At 35.6% G+C, this 20,552-nt stretch overlaps 1 protein-coding gene across 1 annotated transcript in view; it reads right to left on the reverse strand.

Annotated features, from left to right (window-relative positions):
* Positions 1–20,552, reverse strand: part of TRDN (triadin) — a gene marked incomplete at both ends in the record, with an annotated part of 326,113 nt that overhangs the window by 72,103 nt on the left and 233,458 nt on the right. The window contains one exon of the mRNA XM_080700116.1: positions 14,983–15,033. Coding sequence (XP_080556242.1) covers positions 14,983–15,033 — 51 coding nt within the window. The remainder of the gene's footprint in view (positions 1–14,982; positions 15,034–20,552) is intronic.

Genomic DNA, 20,552 nt, shown 5'->3' on the forward strand with positions numbered 1-20,552 from the left:
AAGTAATTTAATAATTGGGGCATTTATTGAGTTTAGAGATTATTTTTCAGGCATAGCATTAGTTTCATTCACAATTTAGCCTGGTTCTCATTTTTTGTAGTTACAATATAAAAAGCAACACATCTAATTGCACAATTTTATATAGTTGAGAACTACACATTCACACCCTACTTCCTTTAATGCTCAAATGCACATCCTGTTAAAAGTACTTTCAGTGCTATTATTGTACTTTGACACTTTTTGACACATAATTCTTTCTCCTTTAGTTGAAACATTTACTTAACTGGGTATGACAAATTTGATGTTAATGTTTTCTATGTACATTAATAATATATAAAACATAGCATTATATAATTTTTGCCTATTGTCTATATTTCCTTTTACCCATTAATAATAGAATTATTTTTTCTACTAAGTGGTATTTCTCCATTTCCAACTATAGCAAGTATGATCTTCATTGACAATGATTTCCTCTATGGCTGGGTTTCCCGATGCTATCTGTTTTGTCTATGCAGTGGAGACTAGCATTAAGTAATCTGTAGTTCCTTCCTCCACAACAAAACAATGCTCTCTTTGGGTGGTAAATTTTGATGAGTTTTGGCTTCACTGAAAAGGTAACAACCCATAATTTTTGTCTGTAGTTCCTTCTTTACCGAATTATGCTAAAAATGATAATATGATTTCAACTTTTAAACATATTAGTAAAAATAGTAATAATGAGAGTTAATGTTTCTGAAGATCTTATGGCCCAAGTCGTGGTCAGCTATAAATCTGCATTATTTCATTACTCTGTTAAGAACTATTTTTATCTCAATTTGCACATGAAACAGATGACACCTATAGAAGTTAAGTAATTTGAAAAATCCCATCAAGCTGCCAAATGGCAGCAACAGGACTCTATATTCACAGCCTATTTCCTCTCACTGATGGCACATCATAGAGTCCAGAATGAAGGATCCAGGTCTCTTGAGTTCTCCATTCCTGAAATGCATCTGATTTAAATATTTTAATTTCTCAGGAACAAATTCTTACCAGTATAAGTCTTTTCTTCTTGAGACGGGTTTATTGTGATTTAGCTAATTAGATTGAGGACTCTGAAGGAGCCTTTCTTGTTGTCTGCTTTGCAAAGGGCTCTTACTGCTATCAATCATGTTACTCATTGTAACCTTGAAATGGGATTGTCTTAGCTTTAATGTTTGTCAGAAAGTCGTTTGAAGAAACTAAAAGTGTGGAGAATATTTTTATAAACCATGAGTTCAGAATGACCAGAACCAACTTGTACACAGAATTTCATAAGTACACCTTTGAGCATGCATTAACAAGCGTGCACATATCTTGTGATACTGGGACAAATGACTTTTAGTATTATGTATACAAGATTACCACAAGGTAAATATGGGTTCTCTTCGAGTACAAGAGTGAGCTTTTGGGTTATATAATCTGGCTTTAAAAGCAAGCTCACTGACTCAATTTTGTAACCTTGAGTTTTCTTTATAACCAGATGTCACCATTTTGTCATTGCTCAAATGGAGAAAATAATGTAAAATTAATGTGAGTATTATTAGTGATAAGAGCATCACTATTTTTAAACTATGCTCATAAACTTAAATTGCATGATCTCTCCAGGCAATTTCCTCTTTCTTTACAAAACTGAGACTTCAAACTTGACTATACAAAATAGGAATTGATATGTGAGAAACTGTTGAGAGATTTTTCTAAAGTGAACGGCTCTCTTATTAGAGCTGCTGGTCTACTTGGCCATTAAGAGATCAGTGCCTCATTTTGTGGATGGCATTTTTATGGATGGTTAAGTCTTTAATTTTTGAGTCATCTAAAACTGCAGCTCACATAGGGCTTGTTCCTGGTCATATATATATATATATATATTTTTTTTTTTCCAGGTCTGGCGATGGAACCCAGAGGCATTTGACCTCCGAACTACACCCACTGCCCTATTTTTTATTCTTTATTTTGAAACCGGGTCTCACTGAGTTGCAAAGGGCCTCACTAAGTAGCTGAGGCTGTCCGCGAACCTTGATCTTCCGGTCTTAGCCTCCCAAATGCTGGAATTACAACACATACATTTTTAAAATTGTAGTAAAAAGGCTGCAATAAGGAACTTCTGGACAAAAAGGACAGTGGTTAATGCTGGCAATTTGGACCTGGAGGTCAGAGAGAGGAAGGGAAACTTATTTTTCACTGTCTTTACTGTTCAATTTTTTTTTTCTGCCACTGTCCAGTATCGCTGTAATACCTACATTGAATCAACATTTGCTGCTGGAGTCCTTCAGTTGGGCTCCACATACAAAAATTTCAGAAACAGAATCAAGAAATCCCATGCTGAATTGTTGAAGCAGACAACCTGCCATTTCCTATGCAGCACTGACTTTTCCAGGCTGTTGATTTCATTTATGAAATGTAAATTGCTGATGGGCCTGGAGAGGGGAGTTCCATTAATGATTTTTCAATGTCATTAACACTGTTCTCAAGCAGTGCCAGCAGACCAACTTCACCAGACAAGCCAGAGAGTCAGAGAAGGGCAGTATTGGAAACCCATTCCACCCTAAGTTTCTGTTTTGCCTTCTTAAAACAAAAACTGATTCAATTTTTTTTTCTTTTTCTTTTTCTTTTTTTTTTTTTTTTTTGTGGTACTGGGGTTCCTGGAAGCCCTTCTACCTCCGGGCTACACTCCCAGACCTATTTTATATTTTTGAAACAGGGTCTCTTATGCCAGCGCGGCTGGCTTCTAACCTGCGCGATCCTCCTGTCTCTGCCTCCCAAGCCCGGGGATTACAAGCGTGCGCCACCACGCCCAGTTTAATTGATTCAATTTTTAAATCCCCAGGATCCACATTCTTTTCCATATTCTTTTCAAAATGCCTTTAAGTCCTTTATAGGGTATGAGTTCAATACCTTTTTTTTTCTTTCCTTATTAAATGACATGACAGTATTACATTTGCTTTTTTAATTAATTTTTTATTGGTACATTGTATTTATACATCATAATGGGGTAAAAAAAACTTGTGTAGGCATAAATGCACACATCACCCAGCTAGTCCCCACCCATTCCCCAGCTCACTCTGTCCCCATCCCTCCCTCCCATGCTTGGTTTAGTGGTTGATTTCGATATAAATAAGTACATCATGTGCTTTAAAGCATTTCCCTCTCCCCACCTCCCATCCCCACAGTTAGGTTGTCTTATTTGCTCTTCTATAGGATTTCTTTTTTCACCTGGAGTTCCTCCTATGACCCCATTCACCCTAGCTTTCACATATTAGGAAAAGCATCTGATTCCTTACTTTTTGTGACTGACTAATCTCACTTGGCATAATGTCCTCAAGATCCATCCATTTCCATGAAAATACCGCAATTGTATTTTTTTTATGGCTGAGTAAAATTCCATTGTGTACATATCCCACAGTTTTGTAATCCATTCATCTGTTGATGGAAATCTTGGCTGGTTCCACAGTTTGGCTATGGTGAATTGTGCGGCTATGAACATAGATACAAATGCATTAGTTTGGTAGTTTGGTTTCCTTTCTTTTGGGTAGATACCCAAAAGTGGTATTGCTGGATCGAATGGTAGATTTGTTCCCATTCTTCTGAGGATTCTCCATACTGTTTTCCAAAGTGGTTGCCCTAATTTACAATCCCACCAACAATGTTTTAGAGTTCCCACTTCTCCACATCCTCACCAGCATCTGTTGTTGTGTTTTGAATGAATGCTATTCTAGTTGGAGTTAGGTGAAATCTCAGTGTAGGTTTGATTTGCATCTCTCTGATTGCCAATGATGTTGAGCATTTTTTCATGCATTTTTTGGCTATTTGAATTTCTTCTTTCCTGAAGTGTCTATTTAGTTTGCTTGCCCATTTTTTTGATTGGATGATTTGATTTTTTAGTGTTGAGTTTCTTGAGTTCTCTAGAATTCTAGATATTAGTCCTTTATCGGAGGGGTAGGTGGCAAAACACTTCTCCCATTCTGTTGGCTCTCGATTGAGGATCTTGACAGTTTCCTTTGCTGAACAGAAGCTCTTCAATTTCATGCAGTCCCACCCATTGATTCACCTTTGGATTCGTTGTGCCTTTGGGGTCTTGTTGAGAAAGTTTTTATCTGTGCCTGTGTGTTGCAGTGTTGGACCTATGCCCTCTTCGAGGAGCCTTAAGCTCTCTGGTCTAATTTCCAGGTCTTTGATCCATCTTGAATGGACTCTTGTGCAGTCCTTAAATTTATTTGGAATAACAAAAGGCCCAGAAGAGCCAAAGTAGTTCTCAGCAACAAAAACCATGCAGGAGGAATCACAATACCTGACTTTAAACTATATTACAAAGCCATTGTAATAAAACCATCATGCTACTGGCACAAAAACAGATACATAGACCAATGGAACAGAATAGAAGACCCAGAAACAAATCCACACACTTTCAGCCAATTGATTTTGACAAAGGGGCCAAAATCATACAGTGGAAAAAAGATAGCCTGTTCAACAAATGGTGTTGGCAACTGGTTAACCATATGCAGAAAATTGGAAATTAATCCCACTTTCTCACCTTACATTTGCTTTTTAACTACATAGAAACCCTCTGTGCATAATAAAATAAAATAATCATGATTATTTTTCAACCTATGATAGTTTGCATTTGCCACATGTTAGTCACAAAGCTAAGTGAATTATATGCATTATCTATGTTTTATTTATATGGTATTAATTGTTCATTTAGTCAGTGCTCTAAGATCAAAATAATAAACTCCATGAGTCCTGAAATGTAGTTTTTTTGTTGTTATATAATAGTGCTGAGACAGTGCTTTGTATAAAAATGATTAAGTGGCCAGTTAATTCTAATCTACTTCTTCTGTGAGAGAAATATCATTAGACCCACTTTCTGGATGACAATATTGAGGCTTAAATATTTGTAAAAATCTCTAATCCCTATTAAGTTGCAAAATTAGCATTTGAATTATGATTTTTCTAATTAAAATAGAATATTTTAAGAACTCAAACATATTGCTATTACTACTGTGGCTATACATAGAATTAAATGTTTTTAAGCATTGCATACATCAAAACAATATAGAAAACTACATTTTATATCACATAGGTAATTTATATTACCTAGATTGTATTACATAGATAAACTACCAGCATTCATTAAAACTATAATTAGCATGTACAATGTAGTTACCCACTGAGGTTTCTATTCTTTGATCCAGTTATTAAATCACAAATGATATTAATTAACTTCCAAAATTGAGCTGGTAACACTAAATAAATAGACAGAGCATAATATAAAATTGATAGCCATCTCACACACTCCTGAAGTACTATTTATTATTTAATGTCATGGGAAAATTGCGTGTATAAAAACAGATCACAAAATCTATTTATATAAAAGGAGCATTAGCACTGCTAGCCTTTGTCAATCACATGTGCATTTTAGTCTGAGAGATTCTAGGAAGCATGATGGCTGAGAACTTGCCCCTGGTCACTGTGTCAGAGGGGTCCAGAGCCCACCACAGGTCACTGGGTGACTTTGGCAAGACACTCTCAACACTTCCATTTTAAACCAATAAAAGAAAACGGCTGTGGAAATCAAATTAAATGCGAAAAGTGAAGCAGCTAGCACAGTGCCAAGTCAAAGCAAACTGGGCACCATGGTCATTTTATTCCTGTTTTACGTTATTTTTATTGGTGCATTATAACTATAAAAAATAGTGGGATTCTTTGTGATGCATTCACATAGGCACATAATATCACTTGGTTACTTCTGACAATTTTAAATAAAATATATCTTAAACAAAATGTGTAGTTTTAAGCCGGGTGTGGTGGTGCACACTTGTAATCCCAGCCTTTGTGGGGCTGAGACAGGAAGATCTGGGTTTGCAGCCAGCCTCAGCTGCTTAGTGAGGTCCTTTGCAACTCAGTGAGACCCTCCCTATTTCAAAATAAAGAATAAAAAAAATAGGGCTAGAGCCAGGCGTGGTGGCACATGCTTGTAATCCCTGAGCTTGGGATGTGGAGACAGGAGGATCGCACAGGTTTGAAGCCAGCTTCAGCTACTTAGTGAGGCTCTCAGCAACTTAGTGAGACCCTGTTTCCAAATAAAAAATAAATAGGTCTGGGAGTATAGCCCGGAGGTAGAAAAGCCCCTGGGTTCTACCTCCTATACTACAAAAAAAAAAAAAAGAAAAGAAAAGAAAAAGAAAATGGAGCTGAGGGTGTAGCTAAGAGGTAGAATGCCTCTGGATTCCATTCCTAGTACTGCAAAAAAAAAGGTGTGTTTTTATATAAAGCAAAATTATACTTAATATAAGTAAAACTGATAAATTTTAAGTCCATGACTTGCCTATCTTATGAGTAATTATCTGGACTTTGGGAGGAAAACCTGTTACTATTACTATTATTACCAATCCTACTACAATACAGACATACACTTACTTGTGTGTGCATACACACACACACACACACACACATACACACACACACACACACACACACACACACACTTCCTTACTTTGTCATCTAGATAAGTCCTAATTGAACGGGATGTAGAACTACTTTTCATTATAAGTAACTTGCCTTCAATATTTCAGATTCAAGATGTCGGTCACTAAACTTGAAAGTCTGTTTTGAAGTATGTTTTAAGAGCAATGCATGCTTTGTGCAGACTCAGTTCACTGTGATGAGTAACATTTGATTTTGTCTGCAGTGGACATACTACTTTTTTGTCCAGATAAGTGTAACTGTGAAAAAATAAATAAATCGGAGAGGTTTTGAGTTTGATTCATTTCCAGAAGAATGTGTCCTATGTTTGGGTGAGATCAGTTCACAGGAGTCAAGCTTGACCTTCTTCCAGTGTTTCATCTTATCCCTCTATAAGCATCTTTACTTCACTATGCTATTGACTACTCAACTGAACATTTTCCTTCCTCTTTTCAACCACTGAAGCTTCATGCATTCTCTGTGAACCCATTTACCTGGATTATGTTGGTAAGTCAGTATCAAGTGTCCATGAGTTAAAAGAACCCTCCAGCTAGACGTCTGTGCCTGTAATCCTACTTCTTGGGAAACTAAGACAGGAGGATTGAAGGTTCGAATCCAGCCTCAGCAATTTATCAAGACTCTCAGCTACCTAGGAAAACTCTTGTTTCCAAACTAAACGAAAATAGGGCTGAGCTTGTAGCTCAGTGGTAGAATGCCCCTGGGTTCCCTCCCCAGCACCTTAGAAAACAATCGTCCACAAATGATCTAGGAACAAGATGATGAAATCCTCAAGGGGTGGACCAACCACATCAAAATCAAAGAGTTGCAAGGATACTTTCTGTGCTACAGTTAAAAAAATGGACCAAAGCCAAATAAATAAACATCATCCTCTTTAAAAATTTCCCCTTGTTTATTAACCAAATGATCTCACCTGTGGCTTCCAAGCCTCTCTAAATTTGTGTTTTCTCACCATATGTAATAAGAACAATTATAATATAATCTTAGGTATTTTTGTCTAAAATGATTTCAAAATGACAAGAAAATAAAAAATTTAACCTTTCCTTTTACCGTTTTTATACCAAAACACAAGGTGGTATTCCTGTCTCATTAGTTCAAATTCTTACATGGGTAGAAACTCACATTAGACTCATCCGCCAGACATTGAAGGCTGCCACATGTGAGGTTCAGACTTTAATTTGCTCCCCTCAAAATTATCCAGAATGGCTAAGTGAATTCATTCACTTAGAGCTAGTTATTTCAAAGTTGAAGCTGCTGAACACAGTGCTTTTTCCCATAACATATTCTCTCTCTCTCTCTCTCTCTCTCTCTCTCTCTCTCTCTCTCTCTCTCTCTCTCTCCCTCTCTCTTTCTCTCTCTCTCTCTCTCTCTCTCTCTCTCTCTCTCTCTCTCTCTCTCACACACACACACACACCACACACACACACACACACACACACACACACACACACACACAGAAATATACCTCTCTACATACATGTTCTCTGTTTCAATCTCTGTTATATGCCTCTCATCCCCCCAGTAGGTCCACAATGAATAATAAAATAAAATTGTGCTTTATAAGCTTCTGTAGGTATAGCCCTAAAATGGCTGATGTTCCCAATGCCAGCACTTAATGTATGATTTAATACTTTATGCCTAAATCTGATTCTGCAGTCCTTCCTTGGCAAGATTCCCTTAGGAGTTTGACGCTCTAAAAAAGTATTCTGAGTGGACACTTAAAAACACAAAATGGGCCAGAGGGCATAGTCTCTTTTCAGCATAGAATAAATGCATACATTGTCCCTGCCTCGTTCTGTCACCATTTCATCTTCGCAGTTCTTTGTCTTCTGTGTATGCTAAATAGAATGCACCGCATTTCTGATAGTGCCCCTCTGCCTTTATCTGTTCTTCCTCTTATGCCTATTTATGTCTAGCCTCATTATTCTTTCCTTCCCTGAAGCTTCCCAGTGTGAAGTGGATGCACTTAAATAGGTAAGATATAATTGGAGGTGGCTGCACACGTTGTAGGTCACACAAAGAATCGTCAGTCTGAACAAGGCTGCATGATGTTGTTTGAAGATTGCAAGATAACTCACTGGGTATATTTCAACTAATGAGCCAATCGGCTTTAAACTATTCACTGGGTTCAGAAAGCTTGCAATAATCACTTGTCAAGGTAAACAAACAGACATTCTTTGGTTTTGCAAGAGAGAGTTATCAACTAGAATCTCAACTTGTTTCTTCAGGTACCAGCACTGGTTTTCTAAACATGAAGCAAAAGTCATCAATAAAGTTAAAAAGGCATCTTAGGTTTAAGTTTGGATCATCCTATATCTTATTCAGGTATGTAAAATAATAGATGACCTTATATAAAAATAATATAATCAAAAGCTTTTAAAGTGTAAAGGAGAAAAGAAGTGGACTGTTCTGATATGAAAAGGAATTCCCCTCAAGGAGAGAAAAATAATGAAATGATAAGAAAAGTAGAATTGTAGAGTGATAGTAACTCACTCTCTTCTAATTTTACTCTGCACTACTTTTTTTTTTTTTCTTTTGGTACTGGGGATTGAACACAGAGACATTCTATCTCTGAGCTATATTCTCAGCCAATTAATGAATGAATTAATTAATTATTTTGGAACTGGGGATGAAACCAAGTGGTATTATACTCCAAGCTATGCCCCTAGACCTATTTTTTATTTTTATTTTTTATTTTGAAACAGGGTCTCATTGAGTTGCAAAGAGACTCACTAAGTAGCTGAGGCTGGCTTTGAACAGAGATCCTCCTGTCTCAGCCTCCCAAATGCTGGGATTACAAGCATGCGCCACCATGGCCGGCTTTATTTATTTATTTTTTTTATTTTGAAACAAGATCTTGCTATGTTGCTGAGGTCTCTATAAGTTGCTGAGGCTCTCCTCAAACTTGTGATCCTCCTGTCTCAGCCTCTCCAGTACTGTAATTACAAGCGTGCACGACTGGGCCCAGTTCTATTTCTGCCCCTTTAAATAGGACTTAATAGAAGCCGGGCGTGGTGGCACATGTTTGTAATCCCCGTGCTTGGGAGGCAGAGACAGGAGGATCGCGCTGGTTCGGAGCCAGCCTAGCTGGCTTAAGAGACCCTGTTTCAAAAAAAAGAAAAAAAAATATATATATATATATAATAGGTCTGGGAGTGTAGCCCAGAGGAAGGGCTTCCAGGAACCCCAGTAGCACCAAAAAAATAAATAAATAAAAATAAAAAAGGACTGAATAGAATAGAATAGAGAATCATAAATGGAAAACAAACATGTATTTCATATACATATAATTTTATGCATATCATGGTTATATTTTACCCTTTGTATAAAAGAAGTAGTAAGTCACAGTATTTGTATAAATTAATTTTGTAAAGCCAATGCTTATAGAAAATTGTAGTACGCTGAATCACTTTCCTTACCAACTGTATAATCCTTGCACATTCTACCATAGTGGCATTTTGGGCATGATGGACATAACAAGAAAATTATTATGCTATAAATTGCTGCTTAAAGCAAAAGTGCTTCTGTTACTGGTATAATTTCACTTTAATAATACTTCATAAAATGAGGAACCAGAATTTGTACAGGTATCTACTGACATTTTATACTTTAAAATCCTGATTGATCTTTTCTCAATCAATAAATCATCTGTATTTTTAGTGGCCCTTAACCAATTAAATGAGAACAAGGCACAAAAAGTATACACAATTAATATATTACTGTGGATTATTAAATCAGATAAAATATTATAGCAAGTCAGTATTTCTTAAAGCAATGACAATAACATGAATAAAAATGATAAATGCGAATTTCAGTATTTCAAAACAGTTTTGGAAACTCGGAATGATGAACCAAACATATAGATTAATTGGGTTTTCTTATTAGAATTATCAGTTATAAAAGACAAAATAAATCCCTATAATATAAACAGATTAAGAGCATTAAATTTCACTGAATCCAGAATTTTTTTAAAGGAGCTCAGTCTTTTTGTGTTAATCATTGGGCATCATCACATGTGTGGTCACTGGGTGTAGCAGTATGAGATGGGTGCAGCAGTTTAGATGGAATCTCTGGAGTTAGCATATTCTGAAAGGTATTCCATGGGATAAATACCTGTGGCAAACTCTTGGATTACTTCTCATAAAAGCAGAATGTACAACATGTACTCCTTCAAAAAAAATCATTGAGATTTTCCCCCTGAATGTTTTTATCTGGATAAACCAAAATTTAATTAATACGTATGGAACCACCATCAGGACTTTTGTTTGCCATGAGAAGCAAAAACTAGTGATAACAGAACATGCATAAGATACCATCTTCCAGAAAATAAAAGGCTTGCAGATAAATTACTAGAATTGCCCCTCAAGCTGTCCGACTGCATTCATGCTATGAAGATTGTTTTGGCTTCCTCAGATTTCAATCCTAACTTTGCTCTAACTTTAATAAAAACTTTGTTTTTCTTACCTTTGGGTCTGTCTTGTGCACCTATATCTTTGAATTCCATCACAGGCCAATATATCAAACTATTATATCTTCAAGCCAAATCTCTGTTCTAGACCTCACATCCAAAGAGCCAGATGCTAACTCTACATTTCTCTTTTAATGTCCAAAGAGGAACTCAAACTAAGCATGATGTAAACCAGTTATACCAGTTATGATATTACAGCCACACCTTGCCTTCTTCCAGTATCTCATTTTAATGATTATCAGATATCTGTGTCACACCTCACTTTTATTGAACCTGGCTTCTACTATGTTGAAGTAATTTTGAATTTTATTTTACTTTTTAAAATATTGTCAAGTTAGCCAGGCGTGGTGGCGCGCACTTGTAATCCCAGCATTTGGGAGGCTGAGACCAGAGGATCGCAGTTTGCAGACAGCCTCAGCTACTTAGTGAGGCCCTCTGCAACTTAGTGAGACCCTGTTTCAAAATAAAGAATAAAAAATTGGGGCAGGGGGTGTAGCTCAGAGATCACATGCCCCTAGGTTCCATCCCCAAACATGCAAAAAACAAAACAAAATAAAACAACAACAACAACAACAACACACACACACACACACACACACACACACACACACACACACATTGTCAAGTTTATAATATTGAATTCTGAATGCAATAATCTTCCTCCGAGGGTTATAAAAATAATTTAGATACATAGCTCTAATACTTATCTTTGCTTTATAATAATATATAAATACAATTTATATAACTCTAAATGTATTTTGTTTGTTTTTTGGTGGTACTGGGGTCCCTGGAAACCCTTCTACCTCCAGGCTACACTCCCAGACCTATTTTATACTTTTTTATTTGGAAACAGGGTCTTCGAACCTGCGCAATCCTCCTGTCTCCGCCTCCTTAGCACAGGGATTACAAGAGTACACCACCACACCCGATGTAACTATACATGTATTTGTAATTTAAAAAAAAACTCAGTAGTTTAGACAGATTTCAGCTATTGTTTCTTTCTTACTTCTTACGTATTATTTATTATCAGGATATGATATGTTCTAGTTATAAAAATCTACTTACATATTAAAATATTAATTAAATTTATTTTTCAAAATATGCAGAATTTTTCTTTTGCGAATAACATATATATAAAATAACATATATATGTATATATAATTAATACTGAATTATATTGATTTTTTTTTTTTTGGCAGTACTGGGGATAGAACCCAGGGGTATTCTACTTTAGAGCTACATGCCCAGCCCTGTTTTTTAGTCTTCTTTTATTTTTGAAACAGGGTCTCGCTGATTTGCAAAGGTCTCCGCTAAATAGCTGAGGCTGTTTGTGAACCACGATCCTCTGCTCTCAGTCTCCCAAATGCTGGTATTACAAGAGTGTGCCACAACGTTTGGCTTTGAACCTAAGTCGTGATGTCTTAGGTCTTAGGAAAAGCTTAAATTACTCCTTTTTTTTTTTTTTTTTTTTTTTTTTTTTTTTTTTTTGGTAGTGAGTATTAAATCCAGAAGCATTCTACCTTGGAGCTATATTCCCAGCCCTTTTTATTTTTTATGTTAAAACAGGGTCTCCCTAGATTGCTGAAGGCCTCACTAAATTGCTCTGACTAGTCTCAAACCTTCAATCCTCCTGTCTCAACCTGCCACATACTGGGATTATAGGCATGCATCAACAACATTCACCCAATAACTTCTTTTATTAAGAAATTTCCTTAATATTGTTAACAGGATTTTATTTTCTTTAATATTCTCTTCCCCTTTTTCTTCTTTGTTTTTTTTTTTTAATTTTTTTTAAATTTTTTTGGCACTGGAAATTGAACCCAGGGGCATTTTACTTCTGCGGTATACCCTCAGCTTTTTATTTTCTTAGTTTGAAATAGGGTCTCACTAAGTTGCTGAGAATGGACTGCACCCTCCCATCCTCCTGTCTTAGTCTCCTATGCACTGGGATTACAGACATGAGCCACCAAGCCCAGTTGGGCTTTTCTTTTCTGAATATTTTATTTTCTATTTTGTGTGTCGTTGACCCAAATGGCATTACCATTGATCTCAATTTAACTAAATTTTAGATTTATTTCTTTCTAACTACAAACCTCTGATCACTCTCCTTTTTATAAAAAAATATAATATGTTTTAATTATAAATTCTTTCCCTGCTTATTTGCAGTAAGCAGAGAGAGATAAGTCATCTTCTTGCCTTTTGCCAGTTTTACAGTTCAGGAATGTCTTTCTGGAGGACCTGGGAGCCATCGTCTCTGGATCAGAAGTAAAAACCTAATTTAGGTAAGTCCCAGTTGCCAAGCACAGATGATCTAATCACCTTCCCTGTCTCCCTAACATCTTCAGTTACTTTTTCACTAATGTATCCCAGTGCCCAGTGCCTTCTTTTTCAATGAAGTTGAGCTTAATCTCTTTTTTCTAACATAACAATCTTTCTTTCTTATTGCAATAGTTATCAAAGAAAGTCTTTCTTGCATGTTTAATGCTGTCTGGTGCAATTTTTCCTCGAAGTCATGATTATACTGTCATTCTATAAAAACTTCAGTAAGTTTTTTTCTTGTTTTGTTATCTGAAGCCATTTATCCAATGTAATAAAAGCTGTTTGTAAAACCATGTTAGTATCAGTTGAAATAATATAATTTTTGGTTTATTAAAATGATCCAGTTTTAGTAAATTTGGGGTATTTAAAAACTTTTATAAATTTTTAAAATATTGTCAAGTTAGCCAGGTGTGGTGGCGCACACTTGTAATCCCAGCATTCTGGAGGCTGAGACCGGAGGATCGCAGTTCACAGACAGCCTCAGCTACTTAGGCCCTTTGCAACTTAGTGAGACCTTGTTTCAAAATAAAGAATAAAAAATTAGGGTGGGGGATGTAGCTTGGAGGTCTAATGCCCCTAGGTTCCATCCCCAGACCCACACACACAAAAAAAATATTGTCAAGTTTAAAATATTGAATTCTGAATACAATAATCTTCCTCCCAGGAAAATAATTAAAAACAATTTAGATACATAGTTCTAATACTTATGTTGGCTTTATAATATATAAATATAATTTATATAATTACAAATGTATTTGTAATTTTTAAAAACTTTAATAGTTTAGACAGATTTCAGCTATTGTTTCTTACTTCTTATTTTTATTATTAGGATATGATATGTTCTAGTTATAAAAATCTATTTACATGGTAGGTATATCTTATGGTATCTCTGGCTTCAATGATTCATCAATATGTGTACAATAGAAAGTTTCTCATGTTTATTTTAACACCAAGAAAAATAACTCTAAGAATAATGCCATATTTACAGAATATATTTGAATTATCTAGTAACTCAGCATGTTGCACTGGAATTATCATATTCAGTTATGTTTTAGAGGACCAAATTTGATGTACAGGATACCAGAACCTACCTTATTCTAAGACTAGGACTTACTGCAGTGATAGGCCTGGAGTACAAGAAAGCACAATAGAAAGAGCACAGGGCTTGACTATGGGAATTGTTGTTATAATGTTTACTCTGCCACACAATACAATCTTTTTAAAAAGCTTCAAGATCAATAAGGTTTACTTATATGTAAGAGGAAGGAATTGCCCCCTTGTAGCCTCTATGCACCTTCTATCTATGATATTTTCTTGGGATGCAGATATTTCTGGGAAAAACCTAAAGCACTTCATTTTATCCTAAATATTGGCTTTTTATGGTGGTTCTTAAGAATCTCCTTTGAATATTTATAAAATGTTTATTCCTCCATCTCCCATATCTACCACTAGCCCATGGACATATAATTTTTAAAAAGTTTTGAAAGTATTTCTGACATACCTATTTTTATTTAATTGTATACATTAGAATTTGATTATATAAAATAAGTTATTTTGCTTTTTTCAAAAGTATGAGGGCAAATAAAAACCATACTTTTGAAAGCCTGAGAAAAGAAATGATGCATTACTTCATTGCAAAGAACCGAATATGTAAGAGGCAGATAAAGGTGATTTCACATTTCATTACAGAATATTACCTTTTTCCTTTAGGGAAACTGAAACCTTCACTTCTTTCACCTTAATAGGCTCTGGAGAAAAACAATGAACATTTATTTGAATCCATAATAAAGAGATTTGAGAACATATATAAAATGGAATGGTGAGCTATCAGTAAGATGAGTCTAGATATAAATATGATAATTTTTATGAAAAATGATTTTATCATTAAAGGCAAAGAAATAACAGTGCAGAATACAACAAGCTCTCCTTTGAACATTTGTTCTCAGAGTAAAGATGAATTCTTTAATTAGTTATAATATTTTCATTAGTTGAAGAGAATGAGCACTTGAATGGATAGGAATTTATTTACAGTTTTCAAAAACATATGACATCAGCATCTAGAATTTCCCCAAACTATCTAATCAGCACTAACTCAGTTTACTTTTTTAGGATATGTTTAAAAAAATAAATAAGCAACAAAATGGAAATCACAGCATATGTCATGTAAATGTAATGTTTTAATCTTCAGACTTGACTAAAAAAGTAAATATTAAAGCTAAATATCAGTCACACCATGTAAAAAGTTGAATGCTTTCCCTAATATGTGGAAGTGAGGGAGGAAAAGAGTCATATTAAGAACTCTAGACGAAGAAGGAAAAATCATAGATGAGCAAATAAGGAGACCTTACTGGGAGGATGGGAGGAGAGAAGAAGGAAACTCCCTAATGTGCATGCTGTACATTCACATATCAAAGTCAATCAGTAAGCCAAACATGAAAAGAGGGAGGGGAAAAATGGGGTGTGAATAGGGTAAGGGCTAAGTGAGTGATGTGTATATGCGTGCCTCTACCGTCTTGTACTCCTTTAAGATGTACAAACACAACACACCAATAAAATAAATAAATAAATAAATAAATAAATAAATAAATTTTAAAAATTATGAGCCAATTTTATCCAAAACCCCTATATCTTAAAAATGCAGTCTATGGTTGAAATAAGCTAAACAAAATTGTATTTCAACAGCTTCAATATAATGTGATCAATACCATACTATGGATTCCAGACATACATTACTTTGAATATCAGTAGTCTTTCCCAGCAGCCTATTCAAAAACAGATGTGCCGGGCGTGGTGGCGCACGCTTGTAATCCCCGCGCTTGGGAGGCAGAGGCAGGAGGATCGCACAGGTTCGAAGCCAGCTCTACTGGCTTAAGAGACCCTGTTTCCAAATAAAAAAATATAAAATAGGTCTGGGAGTGTAGCCCAGAGGTGGAAGGGCTTCCAGGAACCCCAGTACCACCAAAAAATAAAATAAAATAAAATAAAATAAAATAAATAAAAAATAAATAAAAAACAGAAGATGACCTAGCCGTGCTGGTGCATGCTTGTAATCTTAGTATTTGGGAGGCTGAGATAGGAAGATGAAAGATTTTAGGCCGGCCTCAGAAAATTAGCAAGAACTTTTTTAAAAAAAATAGGACTGGGGGGTGTAGCTCAGAGATAGAACGCCCAGTATCAAAATGAATAAACCCATATGTTCCTCCTCCTGCAATATTTCAAACTCAGTATCCACTTTGCGGATGAACATGGCTTTTAATACAATGGAAAGTGAAAACTGGATATTAGTCCTCTATTGGAGGAGTAGCTGGCAAAAGTCTTTCATTCTGTCACCTCTCTTTTAGGGTTCTTGAGAGTTTCCTTTGCTGCATAGAAGCTCTTCAATTTAATGCAATACCACATATTGGTCCTCGTTTTAATTTCGTGTGCCTTTGAGGTCTTGTTGAAGCAGTTTTTACCTATGTCTGTGTGTTGGAGTGTTGGTCCTCTGCTCTCCTCACATAGCTGCAAGGTCTCTGGTTTAATTTCTAGGTCTGAGATTCATCTTTAATTGACTTTTGTGCAGGGTGAGAAAGTGGGATTTATTTCCATTTTCTGCATATGTATGACTAGTTTGTCAACACCATTTGTTGAAGAAGCTTTTTTTTTTTCAGTATATGTTTTGGTCCCCTTTGTCAAAAATCAATTGGCTGTAAATGTGTGGATTTGTTTCTAAGATTTCTATTCTGCTCCATTGATGTGTCTGCTTTTGTGTCAGTACTACACTGTTTTTATTACTATCTCTTTGTAGTATAGTTTCAAGGGCCTTGAGGTATGTCATTAGGTTATTGATTTGGTGATTTCTGTTCTTAGGTGATCACTGATTGCTATGAATTTTCCCTTTAATACTACCTTCATAGTAACTGAGATATTTTAATATGTTGTGTCTTTGTTTTCACTTATTTCTAGGAATTTCTTAACCCCTTTTTATTTATCCTAGGACCCATTCCTCATTCAGCAGTGTGGTGTTCAGTCTCTATATGTTTATAAAGTTTCTCCGGATCTTCTAATAGTTTATTGCTAGTATCATGCCACATTGTGGTTTGAAAAGATGCAGGGGGTTATGTCACATTTTTTGAATTTGCTAGTGCTTGCTTTGTGGCCCAGGATATGGTCTATTTTGGAGAAAGTTTCATGAACAGCTGAAAAGAATGTAAATTCAGCTGTAGTTGGGTGGAATATTCTGTGTCTGATAGGTCCATTTAGTTTATGGTGTTCTTGAGATATAAGGCATCTTTACTGACCTTCCGTCTGAAATATATAACTAGTGGTGTGAGAGGAGTGTTGAAGTTTCCCAATATTATTGTATTGGGCTCTATGTGAGAATATCACAGGGTTTTATGAAAATAATTGTACCTATGTTTGGAGCATAAATGTTGACTATTGTTATATCCTCTTGTTGGATTGTTCTTTTTACCAGAAAAAAGTGACCTGCTTTGTCTATTCTCATAAGTTTAGGCTTGAAGTCTATTTTGTTTGATATGAGAGTTGCTATCCCTCCTTGTCTTCAAGTTCCATTAGCATGGGTTACCTTACTCCAGGCTTTTACTCTAGTTTGTGAGTATCTTTACTTGTAAGGTTCATTTCATGCAGACAGCATATATGTAGATTACAAGAAACTCATGGCTAAAAAAAAACAATAAAATAATAGACAAGGGAACTAAATATATACGTCTTCCCAAAAGAAGAGATTCAAATGGCAAGAAATGTATATAATAAAAATGTTCAACATTGTTAACAATTAGAGAGATACAAATAAAAATTACCTTGAGATTTTACCTAACTCCAGTTAGAATGGCAATCATTAAAAACACAATAACAAATGCCCATGAGAATATAAAGAAATAGGAACTCTAATACATTGTTGGTGGAATTGCAAATTAATACAACCAATTCAGAAAACAGTTTGTAGGATCCTCAGAAGAATGCGATTGAACCTACCATATGATCCAGCTAAACCACTCCTGGATATTTTCCCAAAAGAATGGAAACGTAACTGGAGGACTAATGCATGCACATTTACATTTATACCTGCACAGTTCACAATTGCCAAAGTATAGAACCAGCAAAGGTGTCCATCAACAGATGAATTACAAAAGTATAGGATATGTACACAATGAGTTTTATTCAGCCACAAAGAAGAAAGAAATTATGTTATTTGGAAAGAAATGGATAGAACTGGAAAAGATTATGATAAGTGAGATTAGTCAGTCACAAAATGTAAAACGTTGGATTTTTCCATCATATATGGACACTAGGGAGTAAATGGAACAGGGGAACAGGAAGGACTCCAGACAAAGGAGGAGAAACCTTAGATGAGTGAAGAAAGCAACCTAACTGAGGAAGAGGGGAAGAGGGAAGAAGGAAACACCTCAATGACATGGCACACATACACAAACCTATCAATCACTGTACTGGACATGAGAAGGTGGGAAGGGGAAAGGAATAGGGTAGGAACTGGGGAGGGCTCCATGAGTGCTGTGTTTGTGCATGGTTCTATCATCCTGAACTTCATTCATCAAGATGTATGATTGCAATGCAACAATAAAAAGAGAGAGGAAACCAGCATTGTTTCTTTTCCTACTTTTTGTTTTGAGATGGGAGTGCAAAGAATATGATGGGGGGACCTGCAAATAGAGATGTATCCTACCAGTCACTCAGAATTGACTAAGTCCAAATGGCTAAGAATATGTCAATAATGAGTTTAGATATATTCTGCTAAGTAAAATAAGCCTATCACAGAAAGGCAGATAACATATCTTACTTATATGAAAACTAAAGTTATACAAGTAGAGAGTAGAATCATGCTTACTAGAGGCTAAGAGAGGGGGGAGATGGGGAGATGAGAAATGTTGATCGAACATCAAAACATTTCAGTTTAGACAGAAGGAAAAAACTTCACTGATACATTGCACATAAACATTTATTTATGTACTGTATATTGTAAAATTGCAAAGAGTTAATTTTAAATGTTTGTATTCCCCTACAAATATATGTGGTAATAGATTGGTTAATTCTATTTAATTATTTCACATTGTGAACATATCTTAAAAAATCACATTGTGCCCTTAAAATATATATAATTGTCTATTAAAAATTAAATTTAAAAAGCTACATACAGCAGGGCATGGTAGCTCAGGCTTGTAATTCCAGTACTTTAGAGGCTGAGACAGGAGAATTGCTGGATCAAGGCCAACCTCAGCAACTTAGTAACACCCTCAGCAACTTAGTGAGACTCTTTTTAAAAATTAAAAATGTAAAGGCCGTGTACTTCAAAGCAAGACTTTCTTGGGGAAAAGCTTTGCCTAAAATATTCATATAACACGTAGAATTTTTTAAATGGCTGTGGTGGCAGATCAGTGTCCAAGTTGCTATTTATAATGCTTAATATATAGGGCCTTTTATTCCTGTATTTCAGTGTGTAAAGATGAAATCAAGAGCCATGAATTGAGCAAACACGCTGTGAAGCTTCATTAAATATTTTTCAAGCTGATGGGAGTAATTTACTGCTCTTTCACATCCTGGCTAAGCCAAAAGAATTAATGTGTTGTGAAATGAGAAGTCGTGATGGGGACAGACTCCCGGCAGGGTGGCCCGGAGTCTCAAACTCCAGATTCAGCACGCAGATTTAAACAGTTGAGTGTGAATGCTTGTGTAACATTAAAGTAGTTATACAATAGACCTAGGCAGAAGGTCCTCAGGATGACTTTGGTTATACTGGGGAAAGAAGGAAGGAACAAAATAACATACACTCTTATAGAACATCTGAGGGTAGTAAACTCATCATCTTAAATGTTAGGAAAAGTTCTTTAAAAATAAAAGTGATTTCTGTTTCCAAGTTAGCTAATGGTAGGATGTCATCTTCCTCCAGCCTGGGTCAGGGCTGCTCTGATGTTCTTGCAAATATTCCCTCGTCAGTGTCCTTTTGGATCTCAGGGTGTCTTGACCTAATTTAATAAGTACACAGACTTGTCTCATCAGTCTCTGATGAGAGACATCACTCACCAAGAGGTGAGTGAGACATCAAATCTGACAAAAACAAGTGAGAGTATTATCTGAAAGACTGTAATTTTATATTAAGAAGGAAATATAAATCAGTACTTTGGTTCAGTTTTACCTTTACCACCCCTAGAGACAGACATGGTAATGAACTGAGGTGCTTATCTATGATAAAGTATAGCATTTTTGAGGATCAGTTTCAAAATCCTCAGACAACCTACTCTGGCCTTAA

The sequence above is a fragment of the Muscardinus avellanarius genome (genome assembly GCF_963383645.1).
Source record: "Muscardinus avellanarius genome assembly, chromosome: 8".
NCBI lineage: Eukaryota > Metazoa > Chordata > Mammalia > Rodentia > Gliridae > Muscardinus > Muscardinus avellanarius.